The 12,179-nt window shown below is 39.6% G+C and overlaps 1 protein-coding gene across 3 annotated transcripts in view; it reads right to left on the bottom strand.

The window, feature by feature from the left end:
• LOC130911324 (GTP-binding protein 8-like) overlaps positions 1-12,179 on the bottom strand; it is a 33,561-nt gene that overhangs the window by 9,125 nt on the left and 12,257 nt on the right. For 2 of the 3 annotated variants that reach the window (XM_057829205.1, XM_057829206.1), the window contains exon 6: positions 9,847-10,192. In XM_057829205.1, coding sequence (XP_057685188.1) covers positions 9,862-10,192 — 331 coding nt within the window. In that variant the 3' untranslated portion in view covers positions 9,847-9,861. Of the gene's footprint in view, positions 1-6,883; positions 7,003-9,846; positions 10,193-12,179 lie in introns of those variants that run through there. The other variant, XM_057829208.1, reaches the window with a different exon arrangement.

The following is a 12,179-nucleotide window of genomic DNA, read 5'->3' as shown; positions in this document are numbered from 1 at the left end:
TTCATAATACAGTGGGACAAATAAGTATTTAGTCAACCACCAATTGTACAAGTTCTCCTACTTGAAAAGATTAGCGAGGCCTGTAATTGTCAACATGGGTAAACCTCAACCATGAGACAGAATGTGGAAAAAAAACAGAAAAATCACACTGTTTGATTTTTAAAGAATTTATTTCCAAATTTGAGTGTAAAATAAGTATTTGGTCACCAACAAACAAGCAAGATTTCTGGCTGTTAAAGAGGTCTAACACACTCCAAACTCCACTATGGCCAAGACCAAAGAGCTGTCGAAGGACACCAGAGACAAAATTGTAGACCTGAACCAGGCTGGGAAGACTGAATCTGCAATAGGTAAAACGCATGGTGTAAAGAAATCAACTGTGGGAGCAATTATTAGAAAATGGAAGACTTACAAGACCACTGATAATCTCCCTCAATCTGGGGCTCCATGCAGAATCTCACCCTGTGGCGTCAAAATGATAAAAAGAACGGTGAGCAAAAATCCCAGAACCACACGGGGGACGTAGTGAATGACCTACAGAGAGCTGGGACCACAGTAATAAAGGCTACTATCAGTAACACAATTAGCCGCCAGGGACTCAAATCCTGCACGACCAGATGTGTCCCCCTGCTGAAGCCAGTACACGTCCAGGCCCGTCTGCGGTTCACTAGAGAGCATTTAGATGATCCAGAAGAGGACTGGGAGAATGTGTTATGGTCAGATGAAACCAAAATAGAACTTTTTGATAGAAACACAGGTTCTCGTGTTTGGAGGAGAAAGTATAATGAATTGCACCCGAAGAACACCATACCCACTGTGAAGCATGGGGGTGGAAACATTTGTTTTTCGGCAAAGGGACCATGACGACTGATCTGTGTAAAGGAAAGAATGAATGGGGCCATGTATCGAGAGATTTTGAGTGAAAATCTCCTTCCATCAGCAAGGGCATTGAAGATGACGTGGCTGGGTCTTTCAGCATGACAATGATCCCAAACACACAGCCAGGGCAACAAAGGAATGGTTTCGTAAGAAGCATTTCAAGGTCCTGGAGTGGCCTAGCCAGTCACCAGATCTCAACCCCATAGAAAATTTGTGGAGGGAATTGAAGGTCCGTGTTGCCCAACGACAGCCCCAAAGCATCACTGCTCTAGAGGAGATCTGCATGGAGGAATGGGCCAAAATACCAGCAACAGTGTGTGAAAAGCTTGTGAGGAGTTATTGCCAACAAAGGATACATAACAAAGTATTGAGATGAACTTTTGGTATTGACCAAATTCTTATTTTCCACCATGATTTGCAAATAAATTCTTTAAAAATCAAACAATGTGGTTTTCTGTTTTTTTTTTTTCCACATTCTGTCTCTCATGGTTGATGTTTACCTATGTTGACAATTACAGGCCTCGCTAATATTTTCAGATGGGAGAACTTGCACAAATAGTGGTTGACTAAATACTTATTTGCCCCACTGTATATACTAGGGCTGTCAAATTTAACGCGTTAACGGGCGGTAATTAATTTTTTTAAATTAATCACGTTACAATATTTAACGCATTTAACACATGCGCGGAATGACCCGCTCATGCATTGCTTCAAACAGATTACAATAACGCACTTGAGAGCTAAGAGGCAGAAAAAGGTGTCTTGTTTTGTGCTTTTTCTTAACATAGGTATACCACGCGACGTGCTGGCACTTTGTTTCTTTATTAACACATTCAGCTTCAACATTAACACAGCCGACGGCTCTCGGCAGGCCGTAACTCTAACTCAACCTCCTGCATCATGTGAGTAAAAAACATTGGTGCCGCGTGCACTTAAAGGTGCTTTGGATAATTCTATATCAGAATATTAAGAGAGGCGAGTGGACACAGGCGTTCATTGGACCGCGCTGTTTATTGGCATAAGCTTCAGCAACTCATTCACAACAAACATAAGTATCATTTAGTGAAAGCAACACAAAAATAATATCTCTCAAAAAAATGTTCACAAAAAGAAAAGCGCTTCAATCTGTATTAATGAGGCCCTATTCTCACACAGTTAAACAACAGTGCAAAGAGAACTGGCATTCCCAATCAAAATAGCTATGCAACATACACATAAAACTTAATGAGACTTTGGTCTAACTCTACTTAAACATTTCATTTAGTTCAACAAATACACTGGATGGCAATATTTATTCACAATATACAACCTATCAGAGATCAAGTACGTTGTGAAGCCAGCACTCAAATGACGTGAATTACGATGAATGGACCAGTAAGTAAACAGGAAACTACGGCTTCAGTCGAGGGAGAAAACACACTATTTGGCTTGATTTCTAAATTAATTTAAAACTCGCCATTGACACCTTGTGGTGTATTTAGTGTATCTAGTTCATTTTTTGATTGAAAATTTTACAAATTTTATTAAAACGAAAACATTAAGAGGGGTTTTAATATAAAATGAGTATAACTTGTACTAACATTTATCTTTTAAGAACTACAAGTCTTTCTTGTGGATCCCTTTAACAGAAAGAATGTTAATTATGTTAATGCAATCTTGTGGATTTATTGTTATAATAAACAAATACAGTATTAATGTACAGTATGTTGAGTGTTGAGTCTTACAGTATGTCTTGTCTTTACATTCCAACAATTTACAGAAAAATATGGCATATTTTAGAATGGTTTGAATTGCAATTAATTACAATTAATTCATTTTTAAGCTGTGATTAACTCAATTAAAAATTTTAATCGTTTGACACCCCTAATATACTGGACTGTCTCAGAAAATTAGAATACACAATATTCTAATTTTTTGAGACAGTCCTGTGTATATATACAGGACTGTCTCAGGAAATTAGAATACACAATATTCTAATTTCCTGAGACAGTCAGAGACAGTCAGGAAATTAGAATATTGTGTATTCTAATTTCCTGAGACAGTCCTGTATATATACACAGGACCGTCTCAAAAAATTAGAATATTGTGTATTCTAATTTTCTGAGACAGTCCAGTATACTATCGCAATAAATCGCACCCCCCCCCCCCAAAAAAAACAAAAACAAACAAAACAACAACAACAACAAAAATCGCAAATTTTTTTTATCCAATATCGTTCCGGCCTAATATATACTAGCTATGCGCGGCCCCCTTAAGAGACGATCGGACTAGGGAGCTGTGATGTAGGGGGAAGCGAGTAGGAAGAATAGGTGAACGGGCGAGATAGCGAGAGATAGCGGTCACATGCCGCCGCAGCCGCTGTTTTTTTGTTATTTTTTTCCTTTAATATTGTTGCCACAGTAAAGTGGGTAAGCCAATACCAACTCTTCTCCTTTGCCCCATCCGGAGCATTACAGTATTTTGGATCGGACTTTTCGGCGAAAGTGAGCGGCAAATGGCCGTCTTGAACAGATCGGCAAGTTCGAATGAATTTTCGCTGACAGGCGGCTATTTTCAGAGCGGTGCCGTGCTAACTTCAACAACGCATCCAATAGACCCCAATCACGTGATGTCACAACTCCGCTCCCCTGACTGGTGCCGCCATATTGTCCGTCAGTGTTTACATATTACCGCTACGTACATTCCTCCTATTACTGAGTGTTTTTCTGATTGTCTAAGGAATCACCGCCTAGTAAACGAACCCAAAAACCTGCCTGACAATCGTTAACAATGATTAATCAAAATTGTGAAGGCATGTGTGGCGGTTGGTTGCAGTAACAGAAGATAAGCTGCCATTTTAGTAGTTGTTGTGTGCCCATTGTTAAAAGGGCAAATCTCTAAAGCAGCATGGTTTGTTTATCTCGGTCCATGATGCATTTGTGTCGACAGCCATCAGACAGCGGCGAAAACATCAATATGATGCCAACACGATCATGGACATCATCAGGCGGAGACTACGAAGCTCTTCGCCACGGTCGCGCAGCAAGAAGGTGAGCGCAACAACAGGTGTTGTGCCGAAAAATAGCCGCCCTGCGTGAAATGTCCCCCCTGACGGGAGCGCCCACATAGAAGCGACTTTCTTGTACCGTGAATATGTATTATTTTACTCTGCTTGAACTAATAAATGTCATACCTGTGTGGTTTGTCATTGGGATATGGTCGTGAAAACCTGTAGACTAATACATTTCTGTTCAAAGATGGTTATGTGGCCCAGTCCACGATTTGTTACTAAAATAAATTACACAAAATATTAGTACTGTAATTATTTAAAACAGATCTTACAGTCGTAAATCCATTACTATAATGCGTCCATGAAAACATTTGATGTTTCCATGTCAATAAAGCGTTATGAATGAGTGCTCCTGTCAGGGGGGACATTTCACGCGGGGCAGCTATTTTTCGGCACTCACCGGCCCGTTGTCGATCAAGTTTCATTTTACAATCGTTACAACGGTGACGCTCAGCTGACCAAATGTCGGTTTATATTCGGGCCGGTGCCGATTTTGGGTACCCGACTCCTCATCGTGACAAACTGGAATATGATTGGAAATTTTGTGGTCTCAGGACAAGCTCTGACGCACGGGACGGGAGGAAACATCGGTTTGGGCATCAAATATGGATCTGGCGACTCGATAGACTGAAGATTTTCCAAGTAATGGCTTTCATGCAACTCATCCAATGAGTTTACAGCATCTGAAAGCACCAGGGCTTCCATAATTTGCAGGTAAATCCACCCTTTAGAAACTACGAGCATTGACAATACGGACACACAATGACGGACAATATGGCGGCACAATACAACAATCACGTGATTGTGTGATGTTGGTGATTGGGGTCTATAGCAGAGGGGCAGGCGTACTTATATCTGTGCTATCAGGCAGTTTCGGCAGACGGATATACGCAATCACGGCTGACGAGACCTTGATAAATGCGCTTTTTTTTTCACAAGTTTCACGAGCTCTACGACACTCGAAAAATGACTCTTACCTGTCCTTGCTAAGTTAAATATACCTCAATGTGCGTTTGTGTGGAAATGTAGCTCACGAAAAACAAAAAAACACTATTCACCTTCTCACCGAAACTTGTTAAACTCATTACACGGCTACTAAAATTTCCCCCTACTCATTGAAATGGGTCTGTTAACAGGAGGACTATTATTGTTGTGGTAATTTAGTACTTATTAGGGCCAGATAAAAGGAAAAACAAGGACTACGAGATGTAAGTTGTACTATTGCTGCAAGAAAAAAAGTCGTAATCACTGTATCGCTGTAATCAGCAACGCAGTTTACGTACATGTACCGTAGCTGAGAGCTACGACATTAGCTCAGCTAATGAAATATTTTAAATAGATCTTTGTTATGGTTCTTCTTGGGGAAAAAATGTGAAAAAACGGATTTCACCCGACGCGTTTTGAGCCTTTTTTGGCGTTTTTGTTTAACTACTTTACATTTTGTCTCCATTTACTATATACTTTATTTACTACGTACTCTATGTCTAAAAATGTTGAACATGTCCTGGGTATCCTGCTTGGTATATTTTTCCTCAGCATAATGTCACCTATATGAACTGTTATATCACTCTATAACCTATTTTAATACAATATCAGGCCAAAAAAATACACCCACATCCTCAAACTACAACTGGAAAAATATGCAGAAATGAAGCATCAGCCATCTCAAGAGCATGAGTGCCCCCTAGAGTACCCTCATGCGCGGATAATAATATTTTCTATTATTAAATTAAAATGATCATCTCTCCAGTTTTATCTCTCCGGCGCTTTAAAGTATATGTGCCACGATAAAAAAAATCTTAAATACCATTATTATTGGAAATAAAATCATATTTTGATACGATTTGACTGTACACAACAATTCGGCAAAGCGCAGATGACAAGAAATGAGTCTGCAGTTTAGCTCCTCCAGTCATTATAGTTCTCTGGCGCCTCCATCTTGGTGATGATGTCAGAGAAGGAGCAATTTCAGCAGATTTAGCATTGAGCCCAGTGGAAGACGAGTTTTCCAGTGATTCTGGCTCAAGTGTGCATTTTTCGAACGATATTTTCGATCCAGAGGAAGTATGTGACATGCAGCCATATATGTTTGAGTTGTATTTGGGGGAGGAGAAAATTCAGAATGAGAAAAAGGCAACAGAGACAACAAGCACGAGGCTGATGACTAAGCAGACTGCAAAATGTCATCATAGTTTTAATCTCTCTACTCTAATATTTTGACAGGATAGTATTTGTATCTAAGTATTTTTCCCCGGTCTTGTGCTAAATGGAATATGAAATATTAAAAATGCATTTATTCAGTACGACAGGGCTAAATTCCTGCATAATGGTCAAAACTACAGACTTTGTAATAAAGATGCACCGATACCGATAGCAGTATCGGCAGGGGAAGCCGATCCGGCCCGAAATGGTGGTGCCGGCATTGGCGAGTACCAGCAAACAAGGCGCCGATACCATTTACCGGTTCAGTATTATAATATTTGACCGCAGCCTTTTTTTCTCCTGATGCTCTCTGTTGTGTGATGACACATGATCAAATTGCATGCTAAGCAGCTAAGGCTATTGGCCTGCTCCAGACCAATGAAAGCGGGCCAATAGCCGCTCTTGAACAATGCCGCGTCAGCTTTTTCATATGGAAGAAAAAGTACAAGAGGAAAATGTCGGCGGTCTGGAAATATTTTAGCTAAAAAATCTCCATTGCGTACAATGGGTGCATGTAAGATTTGCGGCCTGGAAGTTTGGAGAGATGGAGTTAAATCGGCCAGTTTTAATACCTCAAACCTGATAACACATTTGAAGACGAAACATGTGAACGAACAGAGTTTGACGCTGCTACCGATTTAGCTGGCAGGCGGCACCACGCAATTTCGAACGCAGGTAAAACCTTGTCATTTATTCAGCAAAGTTGCCAGCTGGGGAAAACAAAACTAGAGCGTGAGAATTAGTCGCACTCACCTGACCAAAAACGGCTGGGGGAAGCAACTAGATGTCTGTGTTTTAATAACATCTTGAAATTTCAATAGGTTTGTCAGTAGTGAACCACGACTACATTTATCAATCTTCGTCACCACCATCTGCAAAAACAATATTTAACAGCTTTCAGTTGGCGGTCAAGCGCACGTTTATTTAAACTTATACAGTATATAAATGGAACTTTGTGTGGGTGTTCGTTGGACTCTGAAACAGCCTGAACGATTTTCACGAAAAAATACACATTTGTACAATAAGCGTCTGAAAATGAATTTGAAACTTCTAAAATTAACATTGAAAAAACCCTGATCTAGGAGGCAACAGTGCCCCCTTTTGACCAAAAGACGTCTCTTGCCATTGCAATACCTCAGTTGGCTTTCAAACTTTTTGGTTTCATGTACAAATTTGAAGAAACCAAATTTAAATATGCTGTAATGATACAGTACGTTGTGGTTTTGAATACTCCACAAAAGATGCTGGATTTCAAAATGAAAAATGCATAACTTTCCGGAATATTACTAGGGGATTCATTTTGGCTGGACATTGTGATGGAAATTTTGAGTCTAGACTTTTTAAACCACCCCTGCATTATAATGTTACCATGAAAACTTTCCTCTCTTTTAGATAAACAAATGAAAGTTGGAAAAGTGATTCATTATTATTAAAAGCGCAATAACCACTTTATTAGGGCTGTAACAATACAATTCGTATCACGATTCTTGACACACGAGTTGATACACAAATTTTTTTTTTCTTTTTAATGTGAAAAATATTTTATGGGGCAATCTGACGTATGCAATAGATAATGTTGGGAACATCAGAGAATTGTACACAATCATTTGCATGGATGCACTAATGCATTTGCACGAAAAACTGCTTTTTTCATTTACACCAGTGACACGATGTTATGAAGATTGAAGAGTAGTTTTGAGGGTTTCAATTCTGATCTGAGAAGTATACCAAAGCGTAAATGTGCACTGAGGGTTTTCAATTTCAGGCTCACCTGAATCAGCCATCTTTCTCATTTCTGCCTCGACATAATATTGGCCTGTGTCATTGACTCGCAGAACAAAGTGTGCGCGTCAGCCAAAGTGGACAGCGCGCATATTCATTAGAAGAGGCAGGCCTGTGGGAGTGGGAGTTTATTGAAGGCAGAAGTCTACACAAGCAGTTTTGGGAGAAGTATTAAGGTTCATTCAACTAATCTATCTTCTGAACCACTTATCCTCATGAGGGTTGCGGGGGAAAGACAGATAACCATCCACGGACACATGCACATCAATAGACATTTTGGAGTGTTCAATCAGCCTACCATGCATGTTTTTGGGATGTGGGAGGAAACCAGAGAAGAAACCCAGAAAGAACCCACGCAGGCACGGCACAGGGTTGCCGGAGGTGGGATTGAACCAACAATCTCAGAACTGTGAGGTACATTCTTCACCGTGCAGCTTGTATTAGTTTGAGTTAATATTAGGGTTGCCAGAGGAAATTGGGTCACATGTTAGAAGTTACATGGCCAACAAAATCCATCCTTCGTAGTGATCCATGCGGCTTTCACTTCATTTATCATCAAGCGTAACGCCTGCAAGACAAAATTTTGGGTCTAACTGATTGACTCTCACTCTCTGCCTTTGAGAGTCTGTTTCAATGAAGGCAATCAGTTGCGAGTTTCCAACTGAAAAACCTTTGGTTTGAACTGGCCTTATAGATGTGTGATGATTCCCTCATCTCACACCACGATATGTGGATCGTAACGGGCTTACCCTTTGTGGGGTCCTTTTACTATTACCACATTACAGCTGCATCTCTAAGGAAAGTATGTTTTATCTGCCATTGGTTTGTATTGCGTTCACATTACACAAACCCTAGCAACGCCAGCCCATATTGGTGCTAGTATTATAAATAGAGGGAGTCCTCGGGTCACGATGTCCTCTCATTTTTCAACTTTTTGATGAATTTAATTTCACAAATACAATTAAACCAATGACAAGAAATGTTATATTTCACAAGTATAATAAAATGTTAAGTACATAAAATAAAGATATGGCCGAAAACACTCAGGTGACTTGAAGTTCTGCTCTGAGACCCCCAATTTGGCCAACTTTCAAAATTGTCTGATATGCATGTGTGATACATCATTGGAAAGCTTAAAATCTCAATTCTCTGGGGGTAGAAAATTTTTAAAAAAAAAAATTAAACAGCGAAACCCTATCTGGAGGTGAGAGTATGAAAGAGCAGAATTAAAAGACGCCATGACTTTAACGAGATATTATCGCGTACTTACCTTGTTTCGATCCAAAAAATCCATGTAGCATGTATCACTGAGTGTTAAGACACAGCTGTGAATGGCCACAGCTGGATTTTTGGGGGGATTTTATGGGTGGAACATGGTAATATAACAACGGTCGCGATGCAGAAATCGCAGACATCAAGGATTGGTCGAGATTTTCTTTTTTATAAATTGACCCTTTTAAACATTTTTTTTTTCAGTTTTTCTTGGTTTGGAATGATTATTTATCATCTAGTTATCGGAGAAAATGCGACAGTAACAACAAAAAATACAATTAAGTGATAGTTATGAGGTAGATATCCGTGATTTTTTTACAGACACCATTTTTTTTTCATTGTGACGTTATTTGTTTAAAATATGCAAGCGAATAATTTTTTTAAGTCGTTTTTTTTTTTTAAACGAAATATTAGACATCAGTTGATGATTCTAAGCTAAAAATGACACATTTTAAAAAATATAATTACCTACCTTCATTTTATGGCTGGATTGAAACAAAAGCGGTTGCGCGACGTCTGTAAACGGGGGTTTCCAGGGTAAAATGGACAAATTAAAAATAGTTTGGGAGCTTCATGCGCCATGAATCTGCTATGGCAGCAAATAAACACAACAGTTCTTTTGGCTTAAAATACGGCTGTTTATTTTAAAGAGGGGTGCAAGAGCAGAAACTGCTTATTCAGTCTTGTCTGTTTTCCGCCATATATAAAATAAACACAAGTTTGATGGATTGAACCCAAAAAATATGATGCAAACTCCACACAGTAACTGTGCTTTGAACCTCCAATCTCAGAACTGTGAGTGGACATGCTTTTATTTGAGGAAAACAGATGTTTAATTCATCTTTGAAGTGTAAAGTATTTTCTGGGGAGAGGCAAGAAAGTAAACAAAATTTTTTAAATAGTCTTACCACATAAGGAGATCCAGTCTCCTCACACATTTCTAGGGCAATGTGATCAGTCTTTTGCAGTCCAACACTGCCATCCACCAGTATAAATGTCCGGACGAGACTGCAAGAAACCAACAAAACAAGAACACTGGCTAGACGATCAGGTGATTCTTAGAGGCAAACACCCACCTTCTGATTAGATATTAAGTTTTTTTGAATGCCGAAAATTGAAGATTAAGCACAAGGTACTGTATACAACATTCTGCCTTCACAATTATCCACAAAAATCCTTATTCCTTTTGGGAGCCACATTTTGGAGGACGTACAGCATAATGAAATGTTTTATGTTAGATATCCTTGAAAAGAGTAATAGAACTATCTAGTTCAGCCTCTAACCATGTGGTGGAGGCTGCCTAGCATTACCAGAGGTGGTTAGTAACTAGCAGTGCAACGGTTTGCGGTTCAAAGCCGAACCGTACGGTTCGCCCTGTGTGGTTCAATACGCCTTTATGAACCGCACCTTTTCGGTTTTGCAATTAATTTATTCCGAACGCTTGTGGAATGAATTGGTCGAGCTCTGTGTGCCTGTGTGTGACGTGACGCACAGCTGTGGCGAAATTCCTGCCCAGCAAGTAAATGTCCGATCGCTGTCAAACATCTTTGTAATAGAAGCCGAGTAACGCCATCTATCGCTTACGAGTGAAGTGAAAGTGAAACAAGAAAGAAAACAAAAAGCTATAGCGAGTGGAGAGACCGAATTTTGAGAAAGCACCGGCTTCTTTCAAATCTGCGGTGTGGCAACATTTCGGTTTCCCCATGGACTACAATGCGGAGGGAGAGAAAATATTGAAAAAAAAATAAAACAATTTGCAAGCATTGCACAGCGCTTGTTCCCTATGCTAATGGCAACACTTATAACATGACTCCGGCACCTCAGCCGGCATCACCCACTGATATCACTTTCTCAGAGCAGGACAACCCCGAAGATGACACCAGTGAAAACACACGGTGGGCTTCGTTAATTTATTTGCAACGCTTGACCGGCGTTGCATTGTTCCCTCACGGACATATTTCTCCAACTACGTAATCCCAGACATTTATGAAATGGCACGCAAAGCCATCGAAGATGATTTCGCTACAGCACATAGTTTCGCACTGACCACTGATAGTTGGACGACCCGTTCTACAGAGTGCTACTACCGAACTGTTGACGGTCCAATATAATTCATACCTATCAAGCTGGACGGTCTCGGCGTAATTTGTACAAGTGAGCACTGATTTTTAAATGTGTACGCCGTACGTTACGTTCAAAATCTGTACGTTTTTCGTGCATTACTTTTCCTCTGTTCGGATTTTGTCAACGTTTTGGCAATGAGACGATGTGCGTTAATATATTAGTTGAATGACGCGAGAAAAGTCAGAGACACTGAGAGGGAAGAGTGTTTGTTGTGACGCTGTAGCAAACGCGATGCTAGGCTACGTGGCTCCAATATTTGCTGACTGTAGCCGACAGCCTACAATTTACGCCTAGATGTCTCATGCATATAGAACTACATGCAAAATGGCAGACTCGGTAGCGTTAGTAAACAGCCGCCATTTTAGAGCAGTAAACTTCTCAGAAAGGCTCTGTTGTAGTGAACCTTCCTAGCGAACCTAAGTAACTTTTTATCTAAAATACTCCTAAATTGGCAAAATCTTGACTTGAGTCTATCTTTAAAGGATGAAACAGTTTTAAAATTCACGTCAAAGTAGACAGAGGGGAACTAATGCAAAAACAGGAGCAATTTTACCAACTTTAACGGTTGTTTTACAACATTAAATGACCTCCAAACATAGCAAAGGTTACCATGTTTTTTTTTTGTTTTGTTTTTTAATGAAAAAAAAAAACATGAAAGGTAACACCATTTACTTTGCCAAGTATTTTTTTTAATACTGTGTGTGTATTTCAGTAGTCAGTCACTACACCAGCCAAAGAGCTAAGAGGCATTTTAACAGTCGAAAATGTTTACATTTTAAGTGTTTATTTCATTTTCTTAAAAGCAAAATAAAGGCAGTTTAAAAGGGGGGGAAAAAAAAAAAAAAAACGTAAACAGAACCGAAACCGTGAT

The sequence above is a fragment of the Corythoichthys intestinalis genome, unplaced genomic scaffold, assembly GCF_030265065.1.
Source record: "Corythoichthys intestinalis isolate RoL2023-P3 unplaced genomic scaffold, ASM3026506v1 HiC_scaffold_27, whole genome shotgun sequence".
Taxonomy (NCBI): Eukaryota; Metazoa; Chordata; class Actinopteri; order Syngnathiformes; family Syngnathidae; genus Corythoichthys; species Corythoichthys intestinalis.
The sequence above is the reverse complement of the archived record's forward strand: the minus strand, read 5'-3'. Positions and strand labels throughout refer to the sequence as shown.